This window comes from Oreochromis aureus, linkage group 19 (genome assembly GCF_013358895.1).
Source record: "Oreochromis aureus strain Israel breed Guangdong linkage group 19, ZZ_aureus, whole genome shotgun sequence".
Classification (NCBI taxonomy): Eukaryota; Metazoa; Chordata; class Actinopteri; order Cichliformes; family Cichlidae; genus Oreochromis; species Oreochromis aureus.
The window spans coordinates 10,517,503-10,531,748 of record NC_052960.1 but is presented as its reverse complement, the minus strand read 5'-3'; the positions used below and the strand labels follow the sequence as shown (position 1 = coordinate 10,531,748).

The 14,246-nt window shown below is 40.9% G+C and overlaps 1 protein-coding gene across 2 annotated transcripts in view; it reads left to right on the top strand.

The window, feature by feature from the left end:
- The window catches only part of sash1b (SAM and SH3 domain containing 1b), a 55,171-nt gene extending 41,260 nt beyond the window's left edge, over positions 1-13,911 (top strand). For both annotated transcript variants that reach the window (XM_031737065.2, XM_031737066.2), the window contains exons 3-18: positions 1,634-1,762; positions 2,258-2,308; positions 2,596-2,645; positions 5,090-5,130; positions 5,410-5,496; positions 5,616-5,728; positions 6,086-6,184; positions 7,174-7,306; positions 7,717-8,108; positions 8,709-8,783; positions 9,107-9,250; positions 9,351-9,483; positions 9,733-9,902; positions 9,990-10,196; positions 10,794-10,944; positions 12,746-13,911. In XM_031737065.2, coding sequence (XP_031592925.2) covers positions 1,634-1,762; positions 2,258-2,308; positions 2,596-2,645; positions 5,090-5,130; positions 5,410-5,496; positions 5,616-5,728; positions 6,086-6,184; positions 7,174-7,306; positions 7,717-8,108; positions 8,709-8,783; positions 9,107-9,250; positions 9,351-9,483; positions 9,733-9,902; positions 9,990-10,196; positions 10,794-10,944; positions 12,746-12,903 — 2,133 coding nt within the window. In that variant the 3' untranslated portion in view covers positions 12,904-13,911. The remainder of the gene's footprint in view (positions 1-1,633; positions 1,763-2,257; positions 2,309-2,595; positions 2,646-5,089; positions 5,131-5,409; positions 5,497-5,615; positions 5,729-6,085; positions 6,185-7,173; positions 7,307-7,716; positions 8,109-8,708; positions 8,784-9,106; positions 9,251-9,350; positions 9,484-9,732; positions 9,903-9,989; positions 10,197-10,793; positions 10,945-12,745) is intronic.
- Positions 13,912-14,246: the final 335 nt, after the last annotated feature.

Below are 14,246 nucleotides of genomic sequence, written 5' to 3'. Positions count from 1 at the left end.
ATCTGCAGTTTCTCTTTCTCAGAAAAAAATTCCTGCAATAATTTCACATGGGTCAAATCAGACCTTTCACATGCTTTGTACTAAATGTTACTGGCAAGTTCAGACATTTAATGTCCAAACTGGCTGATGGGGTGATGCCTAGACAAGTTCAGGGTTGCGATGCATATCGAATGTGTCTGTAATATATATTGTGTCGTTCAGGTCATCTGATAGATTTCCCTAATTGAATGTGCTCCCTCAACAACCTGTGAAGTATCCTGAGTTGAAAATACACCGTCTGGGGATCTGTGAGACATGAATTAACTTGTTAGAAAGAACTGTAGCCACCGTTACAGACGAGTCCACAAAGAAATATCGCCTCACTCTGCAGTTTTCCCGTGAGACTACAGAGTTAGTCTTTTTGTTTACTTTCACCACTCTCACACCATCACTTCCTAGACATCACAGGCAGGCAGCTGTCTTCACTGAGAAACTTCTATAAACTTACTGAACACTTCCTGCTTAGCACCTCGCAGACAGAGTTAGCAACAAGTTGGGAACTTGGTGGAGACTAGTAACGAGTCTCCACCCAAATAAAAGACAGACACAGAGCTTAAAGCAGAATGCATGAGGATTTACACTCCCCAGGTGGGCAGAAACACCAATTGAATGCTAATGTTGCCCTGTGTCTGCTAGACGTATGTGACTGTATGCTAACATTGACCCTAACAAGCTTAAAGGGTGATATGATAATGTTGTAGTGTTTTTAGTGTGTCTCCAGATGTTAAAGGCAAACAAAAACCATCACAATTTGTTTTTGTTTTTTTTGGTTTAGTAATCCTCTATCACAGGTGTTATACAATTTTTTTTATTTATTTATTTTTTTGGGGTAAAAGAGGAAACGTTTTGTGAGCAGAAAGCTTATATGGGTTGGTCATGATGACAAACATTAACAGTATTTTTTGAGAGTTACTTTAAATTCTTCTGATTTAAAACTTCCTGTTTAGATCTAGGATCATATTCATGAAAGGAAAACTCCCACAATGTGTTAATTCTGATCCCAAGGGTCACTGAACCATAAAGCTCAGCACAGATTCTGTGATTTATTATCTTCCCACACAACAAGAGGCACACAGCATTCAGGTTTTACAATTGAAGGAAACCAAAAAGGGGGTTACATGCAGGAGAACGGGCTGTGTGTCAGGGCAAAGACTCACGATCCGACTGAGTGATTCTGCTTCTCCTGATTTACGGAAGACTGAACCGTGGCCTCTCAAGTCAAGTCCCGATGACTGCGAGAACAGAGTGAGTGTTGCAGTTGCGTCACACGCTGCCTCTTCTGGCCTTGAGGTCAGATCTAAGGAGGGCTGAGGAGGTGGGACGGGGTCACCGGGCAGGAAGATGATAAGCTGGTGCAAACGGAGTTGGTATTGCAGCCGGGTGTCTTTGATGCGTTATCTTATGCCCTGGTGCTTTATCTCAGTGGTTCCTGGCTGTTTATGTTACTGGTGTCAGTGCTAAACTTTCAAACAATGGCTTCATGTTTACAGTGGTTGCCTGCTGTTCAGTATCTTGGTCAACCCTCACGGGGTGTCGCTTTCCTCTCCTGATCTGTGCTCGTATCTGAGTCCCAGTCTGAATCTCTCTCTTGCAGGATGGCTCGGTGGGGAACCTAGATGACCTGGCTCAGGAGTACTCTCAGTATTACGGCACCTCCCTCAGTGACGTTTGCGAAAGGATGGAGGAGCTACGGAAACGCAAAGTAGTGCAAGATGCAGAGATGGTAAACTGTCTTTTTCTTGTCCGGTAAGATCAGGGTTTAAGGTTTAGTGTGGAACTATTGAGAAATTTATATTAGTGCATCAGTATCCATTAGTCAGCTGTTTATTCACTCTGAACTTAGCCCAGCTGTTTTCAGGCCTCATGCAAGCAAAAGGGAACAAAATCCGCCTACCTGCACTTTTTAAAAGTCACCTTACCACATTGTATTTTTGTTTATGTAAGTTAGCGGCTCTACAATAAATAGACCCCTTATTGATTTTCTCATCTTGCATGAAAGTGAGTAAGCATATTTTCTCACATGCAGAGCTGTCCCTGAGGTTGGCTCTTCACTGCAACTTGTTTTTAGTTTCTGATTCTGACTTTTGGTTTTTACCTTAGGTTAACCTTTTGACTGAATCACCTTTTGGGTGATTCAGTCAAATGAAAATTTTGTCTATTCTTATGTTATGATGACACTATAATTTACTCCTCCACTTCCCGTGTATGTGTGTTTCAGGGAAAGATTGACTCAGTGGCCACATCAGTGCAGCTGCGCTCACAGATCCAGGTGAGTGTCCAGCTCTGAGCGTGTCAGACCCCGGGAGAAGGCAACTTCCTTTTCCGTGTGTCAGCAGACAGGCTGATAAGAGGCAGAGGAATTGGCTAGTCATGATTTATCCCGAGTCAGTGTACTTGGCCACAAAGTAACATCCGACTGACTGCGGGGAAAAGAACTGGCCTTGACACTGTTCTTGGAAGTAGATCCTAAAATATGATGACGTATGACAAGTTATATATGGAAGTTTTCAAGGTTCAGTGATATGTATATTTAACATGTGTTTTTCATCTCCTTAGGAATCTCTAGGACTCAGCAGCACCATGTCGACTCCAGAAACTGAAAGAAGGTAAAAAGAATATATACATATAAAAATAACCCTGTAAATAAAATACATGAGTATAGCACAGCTTCCCTGACTTTGTGAAGTATTGTGGGGAAGCATCAAGGAAAAGATGATTTAATGTGATATATAAGAAAATAAAAATAGCTACTCGTCCACGTAATGTTTATTGTGGAAGCTTTACGCTCTATACGCTTATTATTTATTTAAAGTCCATGACTTCTGGAAGCTGAACTGCCATGACTCTTCCTGTATGATCTCCACCGCCCCGTGGACACGTGCATTTCCTCTGTTTCCTGGTCTCACATTTATGAAGTATTTCTGTGTAACCTCCAAACTTACTTCCTTCCTTTCATTGTTTCTTTGGAAAGATTTTGAAGATTAGTCACGTTTTGTCATTGGAAAGCTGAATAAGATCTAATAATTTATATGATGAGTAATGAGAAAGCGACATATTGATTTTATTAGATTTGTTTGTGCAGATATAAAAGTGTCCTGAAAGTTGAGTAATAGCTGTTCTCGTTTTTCAGGATTTAATTATCATTGCAAAAGAGGCCTGTTTTATTCAGAACCTGGACAGGGATGGAACTGTGTCATTCCTGTTAGAACAGGATTAGCAGGAATCCTACTCTGCCCCCTAGTGGGATCACTTCATAGGAATTTCATGAATGCGACTATCTGCAAAATTAGGTTACCTTTTTGGAAACAAGCATGTTGCTTTTACACTTTTTAAAAATGATTTCATTGATATTTCTTAAAGAGTTCACAACCAAGGCACCGTCCCCTCATAATGCTTTCTTTCTAACAGTGCATGGGGAGTCTTTATGTTGTTTCCTTTGATAAATGGGAGCATTTAATAACAGTTGCACAAAATAATTTGGAGCTTATCATCAATATGTAATGTGCAAAAGTATTGAGCCACCCATTATTTCTTTGTTTTGCTTTCAACAAGACAGACGTTCTTGTAATTTTTGAAGGTGTTTTTACAGAACTTACTGAAGTCTCATTAGAAGTGGTCTCAGTAGATGGGTGGCTGTCAAGAAGCCATTATTAAGGAATGGAATATGAGCTATGAGCTATGCCAAGTTACACAAGGACTGAAATAAAATCAGTGACAAGTGGTGTTATGAAGTGAGACACAGTAGACAGACTGTCATCTTTTTATTCTGGATTTCAGCCATTGATGTTGAAGACCTTTGTTCGTGATTCCTTCAACTTTGAGAAGAAGTTTCATTTTTTTAGACTAATAATGATCACAAGCTCACTGCCAATACTGTAAAAGCATACCTGGATAGAAAAGTGCACAATAGAACACTTATCAGGACCCCAACCACTCAACAAGCAGCGTGGGATCATCTTGAAATGCCAGCCAACATCCAAAGAAGAGCTGTCAATGTCCTTTAAGAACCGCTGAGTTGCTGAATTTCTGAAGACTAGTTAAAGAGATAATAAGAAAGCTCACCTAAGAGAGTTCAGGCTTTTGAAGAATAAAGGTGGTCATACCAAATATCAACTTTGAAGCTGAGTGGAATTGTACATACATATATTCTCTTCTGGTAATCCAATTCAGTGTTGCAGAGGGCTGGAGACTATCCCAGCCTACCATAGGGCAGGAGGCGGGGTAAACACTGCACAGATTCCCAGACTGATGCAGGCTTAAATAAACTCTGTTTGCATATCGTTCAGTTGCTGCACCCATTTTCCAATTTTCCGAGCAAAATGTAAATAAACGTTGAGAAGCATAAGACTTTTGCACAGTACCTGCGTACTCTGGATACAGTAATCTCAAACCAGGCTGACACACAATAAATACAAATCAATAACAAAACAAACAAAGCAGTTGGCATTTAAAATATCACTGAGCAACTCTATAATCAGGAATAAACCCGTGGCTTCCGATTTAAAAGCATAAACTTGATCTGGCTTCAAAGTGAATGACCACAAACAAGCGTGAACAGAGAGGGGCTGTGAGAAAGACGGACACAAACAAACAGTCCAGAGAGATGAAGAGAGAGGCAGAAAGAGAGAGTGAAAGTGTGCAGGGAATGCAGAGGCCACGTTAGTGCCGCCGCTGCTGCAAAACCCCAAACGGACAAGAACAGGGCTCCATTGTTCCAGAGATGGACGCAGAGCACTGATCGTTGTTCATCAGCCAAGAGCGAGCCAGTCTGTTTCATCTGTTTTGACTGCTTTGATTTGCCTCTACTGTGATGCTAGTGTCTTGAGGCACAGTGTGTTTTTTTTTATTTTATTTTTTTTTATTTCAGTTTATTTTAATTTAATTTTTTTTAATCTGAAGTTTAGTTGTTAGGGGAAATGGTGGAATAGCAGTAAAAAAGATGAAGAAAATAACTTTGGACAGCAGGTAGTGTTGCGTTCTTTAGTTTGATGTTTGTTTGTTTTTTATTTGAACTTTTCTGATTAACTGAATATTTTTCGTTGATTTTTAGGTTTCCTGTTCACAAATCCAGCTCGGACGATGGATCGGGAGGTAAGTCCAAACTTGACTGGTATATTTTGTTTTATTGTAATGTACTCATTTTTTATTCTATATTAAATAAATATGAGTTTTCACATGTTCATTTACACACTTAATCTTTCCTAAGCACCACTAAGATTTGTTCATTTATTTCTTCTGGAGAAATGGAAGGAATCCTTTCCCGTACCATACTACTTTATTGTTTACCCGTTTATCAATTTGGGGTGATTATACTTTGAATCTGTTTTTGTTTTTATTTCTCCTGTGCTAAAATTGGTTTATATGTAATAGGAAAATGGGATGGAAAACGAAAGAGCAAGTCTTTTTGGCAAAGTTTCAAGAAGTCCCAGAAGGGCGTCGTTCATCAGGTTTCAAAAGGTACCTCAAATAAACACGAAAAAAATGCTTTTTATTTTTCGGACATTAAGAATTTTTCTTAAATTTCATTGTGTTTCGTTGTGTTCCTTAATCTCAGGTGTCATTGCTAATTTTTGCAGGTGATGATGTTGGGTTTGTGGCCAGTGAAGTTACGATGAGTGATGAGGAGCGAATTCAGCTGATGATGATGGTGAAGGAAAACATGATCTCCATAGAGGAAGCCCTGGCACGGGTAGGATGTTGTGCATCCCAGAGAAACTCAACGTTAGATTATCCAGCTGCTGTGTTACTTTGACCTTGTGGGGTGAAAAAACACACAAGAAACTACAAGAAAGTCTTATCATATTGTAGGAAACTTTGTATCCAAGTCAGACTGCATCACAAAAAAAAAGTCCTGGCATGATTTAATCTTTCTTATGCAGATATATGGTCAAACTAGGGTTTAATCTGCACAGTGAATATCATGCAATATTTATAATTCATCATAAAATACTACATATTCCAGGATTACTTCCCGTTTGACTGATTGGCTCCTCATAATAGACTCTAAATCTACATTATTAACTAACAGGCTCTTTCTTTTTTGCAGCTGAAGGAGTTTGAGATACAAAACAGACAGACATGCAAGGCTGAGCTCACAGAGTCCACTGATCCCTCCAGTACCCCAAATGAGTCGTTCAGCTGTAACGTAAGTCTCTAAGGGCATCTTATTTGCTTTTTAATGCTGAATCACTACTTCAGACAGTGTGTTGTGCATGAGGACCTCCGATTTACCCGTGCCAACGCTGCTGAGGCGTTGACAGTGCCGTTTTCTTTTTCGCTCTGTCCCAATGATGAACCAGGGCCCCTCTAAAGCCCTGCAGCTCAGGGTCCTTTCCCAACTGCAGGGCATTGGACGAGCTTCTATTCATTGCTGTCAAAGCCCTAACCCCCTATTGTGCTGTGGTGAGCGGGTGGATTCAGCACAGGGCTCTGTTATGCAGGCTGCAGCTCTATTATGCGTGGGTGGGGTGATTAGGGGGCTCAGGTTCAGGGCACATTTTTCACATTAGTCTGTATGGCCTGACTGTTTCTCTTTACTATATGTATTTATGTGACCTTTGTTAAATAAAAATCCTTCCTTCTAACTCTGAACTTCTATTGTATATTTCAAGTTGCTTATCAGCTTTCATTTGGTCCCATGATGTCTGTTCTGAGATATACATGCTGCTGATGTTTTGGTCAGCAGATAATGCTCAGCATGCATGACCCAAGACTGCAAATGCACCACTGACATTTTCAGATAATGGTTAAGGTGATTTCCAAGCAGATAGCTATTTAATTTTCTGTACATAGGCTTTTTTTTAGCCTGCTGTGACCCACTGTGTATGTGTTAGCTCTTTGCACGGGGGCCCACTGTCATCACTGTGGTTTCCTACCACATATATTTATATTAAGCTACAAGCTTCTACAACAAATAGTTGCAAAGCATCCACAGCAAGTACGCTGATGAGTTACTAGAAATGAGAGTAATTAAGAGAGCTCGCATTTTTAGGTTTGCACACTGTAGTATACAAAAAGCAAAAGTGTTGCATAATATCTTCTGACCTACTGAAAATATTAGGCCTCAGAGCCAAAGTGTTGTTCACCTTACAGATGTTGTCTATTAATACAGTTCTTACTATTCTTTTTCATCAGCCCTGCGACCTGTCAGACAATGAACAAGAGGAATCTGTCGCATTCAGGAGGCTCCACAAGCTGGTCAACTCAACCCGGAAAGCGAAGAAGAAGCTGATCAGGATTGATGAGTCTAAGAGGCCTGGAGCAGAGGGTACTAAAACTACTCTCAGATAGTATCTAATGTGGTAGAGGAAGCAGTGTGGCACACCGCAGTGCTCAATGTGGCATTTGAGAGAATTTATCAGTATTAGTGACCAATGACTGTTGGTCTGTAATCGTATTTATAGCATGTTTTCACTTTCCCCCCTGCTTTAAATAACACTCAAAAACAGCAATCTGGCAAGTTTCCAAAGTTAAAAGTATCAAATACAGTTTTATTGGCAGATTGGAAAAGCTGTCTGAAGCAGTAGATAAACACAGTTGCTGTAACAATCTTCTTTCTTTAGTATTGACCATGAATGGCTCACAAATTGCAGCTATTATCAAATAATTAATAAATGCAGTTGCTGACTTTATTAGAGTTGTTAATAAACTCTCTTCTGTTCTCTTTTCACCTGCCAGAGAGCCTGAATGCAGATGGCCTTCCCTGTGGAGATGCCAGCATCTCTCTATATTCAGGTTTGCAGAGGAAACCTTTAGTCTGTCCAGTGGACTCCCTGGCTTCAACCCTGCAGGAGCAACTCTCCTACAACCAAGACCCGGACAGCCTGACCACCTCGCCATCATCCAGCAGTGTGGACACCTGCAGTAGCCAAAAGACCTTCCAGACCTTGAGCAAGTCTAGTGGTAGCCCTGTTCACCAGGAGACCAACATAGTAGGGGAGGTGAGGGAGCCAGGTGAAGGTTCATCCTTTTCTGAAACAGAGGGCTGCAGTGAGGAACCCAAAATTGCACGCTCGGTGACCGATGGCGCGCTGCGTCACCCGGTCCTCAACCCACTCAGTCACCACGGGGTGAGTACATAGGCGCATTTAAAGAAAGACTGCAGTCTAGATTGTTGTTTATTAACGAATCTTTTCACCTCCATTGTTAGTGAGTTTGCACCATTGGTACCATTATTTAAGCGTCTCAATGAGGCAACAACAAACTGCCCATTTAAACTGGCCTTTTAGTTTGAAAGAGTCTGACTGGCTTAAAGGCACACTCACATAAAGTTCTAAATTCATAAACATGTCACAGTTGGTACATAATAGCCTCTTTTATTCTTATCTTCTTGTTGTCTTGTATTTGTACAGAAACTCAGGATCAGTTCTTAACTAAACGAGACTGGTGCCTATCAGTGGTACCATTAACCGTTACTGGTCCTGGTTAGACGTAAACATAGTTGAAGCCTATTTAAGAATGAGTAATGAGCAACCTCAGGAACTAACAAACCAATAGACGTATACATGTTCCATAAAATTGTCTTTTTATTTATTCATTTCTCTATGTCAGTCTTATGTTGTTATTCTTGTGGCTTAAAAGTATAAGTGGTGGGGAAAAAATTGCACCTGCAGCAGAAGACAAACCGTGCTCTAAAATCTCATTTCTTGCTTTCTCTTGTTTTTTCACAGAGAGCTTCTAGCTTTGGAGGATTTGACCTGACCAACCGCTCAGTGAATGCAGTCAGCCCTGAGAACGATAACACTGTATGTGGCATTAAATGTGACCTGAATCAAAGTCAACTTTATTGTCAGTGCTGTAATATGTAGATATACGCAGTATTGTATAGCCCACTGTGTGCAACAAGAATGGATCAAAAACAAAATTAAATAGAGAGAGCCTTAAAAATTTGTGACACAGATATGAAAGTAAATATGAGAATTTGAAGTATAAATATGAAGTACACAAGATTTATTAAAATATATAAGCTGTGCAAGGAATCCTAAAGCTATCTAAATAAATATGAATTATAAGTTTAACCAGATTTACTTACTTCCATCCTTTTTACTTCTCTGTGCTTATAAATTAGATCAAAACTGGAGACGGGGATTTGAGAGATGGCGTTAAATCTCCACCAACACCTCGTATCTCTCTGGGTAAAAAAGTCAAGTCTGTGAGAGAGACGATGCGCAAACACATTTCCAAGCGATACCATAGTTCTCTCTCTGAGCAGGTATGTTTTTAGAAGCATTTATGTATGTTACCATTTTGAAGTATGGGTGTGACGACTGTTAAGCAGGCGTAATGAATTTTTTTTCCCTTATATCTTCCAGTCAAGTCCAGATCGCTCTTCCAGCTGCCCTCACTCGCCTCAGATAGACTCTGACTCTTTGGAGAAGCCCAAACTGAAGCCAGGAGGGTCCGTGGAAAGCCTGAGGAGTTCGCTCAGCGGACAGAGTTCCATGAGTATGTCTGTGTGTCGTGTATATTCTAATAACTCTCAGTATTTGTTTAAACTTGAAACACCAGATGTTTGATGTTTATCATCTTTGAAGAAGTCTAAACGTTCTGATCTCGCTGTATTCATCTGTGGTTAAAAAAAACCAAAAACTAACTCCTGAAGTAAAGAAGAACATTTATAATATTTGTCAGATACTAACAGACCCGTGATAACCTGTGGTCTTGATGTGACATCTTCTTTTCTGATTCGTGCAGGTGGTCAGACGGTGGGCACCACCGACTCCTCCAACAGCAACCGAGAGAGTGTGAAGTCTGAGGACGGAGAGGAAGACGAGCTGCCTTACCGTGGACCCTTTTGTGGACGTGCTCTGGTTCACACAGACTTCACTCCAAGCCCCTATGACACCGACTCCCTAAAGCTGAAGGTAGGCTATGTTATATTGCTCACTACTTAGATATGAGCTCGTACTGAAAAACAAAAAAATTCAAGCTCAGCTTATCTCGATTCGCAGAGCGGAGACGTCATCGATATCATTAGTAAGCCTCCGATGGGTACGTGGATGGGGATGCTCAACGGTAAAGTCGGAACCTTCAAGTTCATTTACGTGGATGTTCTGAATGAAGAGGAGGTGAAGCCCAAGAAAACACGCAGGAGGAGAAAGGCCCGGCAACCCAAACCCACCTCTGTGGAGGAACTGCTTGATCGCATCAACCTCAAAGTAAAGAAAGGCGTACATTTGTGATTGAAAGCAGTGACTAAAATACTTGCATGTGATGGGTTTTAGCTCTATTTAAAGGAACAGTTTGACATTTAGGGGAAGTACACTTACTTGCTTTCTTTTCAAGAGTTTGATAACAGCAACCACCTTTAAAGAGTAATATTATTCTCCCACCTCCTCACTAGTAAGGTGTTACATACTGTTTGTTAAATCCATGGGGAAATAAAGTGCAAAAGCAACTCGATATGATAGTTAAGTTATATGTAACTATATAAGTGAGTTATATTAAGGTTTCTATATTAAGAGTTTTAACATGTTAGTGAGATTTGCCTTTATTTTGTATGATGCTTCCCTCGCCTTTCAGTCTTTAGCTTCACCTTACTCACAGCAGACCAATAAGAGTATTTTCTAAAATGTCAAACTTACAAATTTTACCTGTAGCTTAAATTGATTATTTTTTATTTTCATCTGTGTTGGGAAAATTTTAAGTTAAGCTAACTTCAGATTTGTTTTGCAAGATGTGCATGCTCAAATGGCATCCCTCTTACATATTTTAATGGATCTGTTTGTGCACCTTTTATCCTCGCCTTTCTACAGGAGCACCTCCCCACCTTTCTTTTTAACGGTTACGAGGATCTGGACACATTTAAGTTGCTAGAGGAGGAGGACCTGGACGAACTCAACATCACAGACTCGCAACACAGAGCTGTGCTGCTCACTGCTGTGGAGCTGCTGCAAGAATATGATGGTGGGTCAGACAAACAACAGAAAGTCTCGCTCTATCATAGAAACGTCCTCAATCCAACGGCCACATTTCAAATTAGAATATTTGAGGGTTTAGATCAGGGGTCCCCAATCCCAGTCCACGAGGGCCGGTGTCCCTGCAGGTTTTAGATCTCACCCTGGGTCAACACACCTGAATCACATGATTAGTTCATTACCAGGCCTCTGGAGAACTTCAAGACATGTTGAGAAGGTAATTTATCCATTTAAATCAGCTGTGATGGATCAAGGACACATCTAGGGCTGCCACAAACGATTATTTTGATAGTCGACTAGTCACCGATTATTTTTGCGATTAGTCGACTAATCGGATCATGCATCCATTGGACGTAAAACGTACAGCTTATTGCACCAGCAGCATCTGCTCTTATATAACATTAGCTTACAGTTTTAAGTGTTTAGGGTATGTGCTAACTAAAAATAAAGACAAGATGATAGTTTATTAAATTTAATGAGATTTACAGATTGTTTCGTTAAAGTTTAATAAACTCCTTGCTATCTAAAATATAACGGGACACCGGAGTATATTCTCGAACATCTCACACTTCTGATAATCAGTTGTCTGCTTGACGTTTATTCAGTCGTGTATAAACTATAACTTTAATCTCAGCCAAACCGATTTACTCAGGAACAAATAAAATACTCAAAAAAAAGGCCAAACAATAACATTTTTAAGTTATCTAACTGACTTATATATGTTTAACCTGAGTAGCGAAAGACAGTGGTGGGTTTGAAAACGATTTGCCGGGAGTCCGGTGTTCTCACGGGCTCTAGTGAGCCTTGCCCCCGGCTAGCTATCGAGCTAGTGGGTAACAGACGTCTCCGAAAACGTCGGAGCGCTTTTGAAAATATGCAGTGTCTTGATAAACTGAGCAAATATTTGAGGTTTACACAGCTACATTCTCGCCTGAAAATATGTTAAACGTTTATTTTGTGACCCAGAAAGATTAATAAGAGTAATATTAAAACTAACTAGCTGCCGCCATTGTTGAAAACTGAGCAGGGCCGCGCTATGAATTCTGGGACACTGCTGCTTCTTCTTCTTTGGAGTGTAACGGCAGCTGGCATCCTTGTACATGCAGTGCTGCCATCTTCTGTTTCAGTCCGTTATTACACTCTTAAATCCTACTACTTATTCCTGCGTCTTTTGTGATCTTACAAAGCTTCAAACGATGCGTCGACTATTAAATCAGTCGTCGACGATTTTGATAGTCGACGTAATCGTGACTAGTCGACTAATCGTGGCAGCCCTAGACACATCTAAAACCTGCAGGGACACCGGCCCTCGTGGACTGGGATTGGGGACCCCTGGTTTAGATGTACAGATCAGTATCTAAATACTGCGTCTGCAGTAGCCACACAGTCTGAGTTTGGTTTCAGCTTCTGTAGACATTTTTTTGTTGTTGATGCATCTCATGGTTTAATAGTTAAATTTTCAAGAATAAATGAACAAATCCTGCATAATCCTCTTTTTTAACTCAAATAGCCACTTTAATTTGCAAAATTTTACCATTTAATTCATGCATGGCTTGAAACTAGCAACTGAGATCATAACATCAGGAAATTGTTTTGAGGTCACAAAGTAAAGAGGCTGAGGGGCATTTTTTCTTCTAACAGAGTCTGAGTAGTTGCCCCCTGCTGGCCATCGGAAAGAATGCATGTATAAAGCGCTTCATTTTTCAGACCTGGAAGTCACAGCTATATTTTTGCCACGATTTTCTTTTGAATGACTGTCATGCCCCTGGTGGCGGCGTTGTGCATTGCAGGAAGCAGCGACCCAGAGCGAAGCGGTCAGTCTGAAAGCTCGCAGGAGAAGCTGCTGGTGGACAGGCGTGGCCTCTTGGGAGACTCCCCACGAGACTCTGGCTGCTACGAGAGCAATGAGAACCTGGAGAACGGTAATGACAGCCTGACCCGCCTGTGAACACTGTCCGCTTCTTCAGCCCTCCTCTGCCTCATCCCTGTCTAGAAAGACTCTCCAGCTCAAGCATTCCAATCCACCAGATTCCGTTTCCATGCTCTTCTGGAAAGACTCTGCTGTCGTCGCATTTACTTCTAGCGCTTCATGTTTTTGTTTTTGTTTTTTTCCCTCCTCAAGCATCGTCATGCTTTTTTTCTGTTTCTGCATCACTGAATCAAACTTTTTTGCGGTCACTTGTGTCAGTTCAGTGCTTCTGAAAGTTGCCATCATTTGCCTTCTCAACATAATACGGAGGACAGGTAACAAGGGACTAGCAAGTTTACTTGATGTTGAACTGAGCAGTGACATTTTTCAGGCCTTGGAAGAATCTGCGTGCAGAGCAGCTTGCAGATCTACAAATAGATCCGCAGTGTTGACTTGTGTGGTTTTTGCATTTGCTGAAAGTGGCGGCTGTTGTGCGATGAGTGTGTTTAAACAAGCTTTAGGTCTACTTATATTAAAAAACAAACTTTTTCATTAATGACAGTACATTTTTGCAGTAAGTCCTCGCTTTATTCACAGCTGTATCATGCTTACAGTGGTTTTCTCTTTAGACTTAAGTCTACAAACTGTCGAAATGCAAAGAGCTGTGCTTTCTGAATGTCACGTGATTTGAGTACGATGTCCGATCAGCCTCACCCGTATAGTGTATTTCTTTTAAGATTCTGATGTTTGTGTGTATTTTTTTTAGTCCAGTAAAACCTAATGTTGCACAATATTTTATCACGTGCCTGAAGACTGCATATTGCAGCAGAATTAAAATATTTACTTAACAGTGTAAGTGTTTGAAATAAGGCATTTTGTATCATTGTAAATGCACAAAAATGCACAGGGCTTAGGGCTACTTTAAAATGTTTAACCAACTTCTCATTGAAGTGTGGCATGTTTAGGCCCTGAAGTCTCAGCATTTTCTGAAGTGTGCTTCTGTCGTGGTTGAGTGTGAGGAATAAATCGCTCCATGCTTTACCACAACTGACTGCTTGCTGCTTTTCTTTTACCCATCGTTCATTTTAGTGCACATTTAGCTGCTTGTTTTGACTTTGTTCTCTTTGGTGTCATTTTAAAGTATCTACTTTCCAAGACTCACTGCTCTGCTGTTGTTGTGTTTAAGCCAGATACATGTCACAACTGCCTGGCAGCTGTATGATCTGCGCACACTCCACTTGTTTATTTCAGGAAGGGGCAAAAAGACTCGCTCGACCATCAGCAGATCTTCATCTGGTTTTGAGTCCAGCCACCTCCCGTCCCCAGAGTACCCTGTCCTCCCCCTGCCCCTCACCTCCATCCAGTCCAGCAAGGCTTCATCC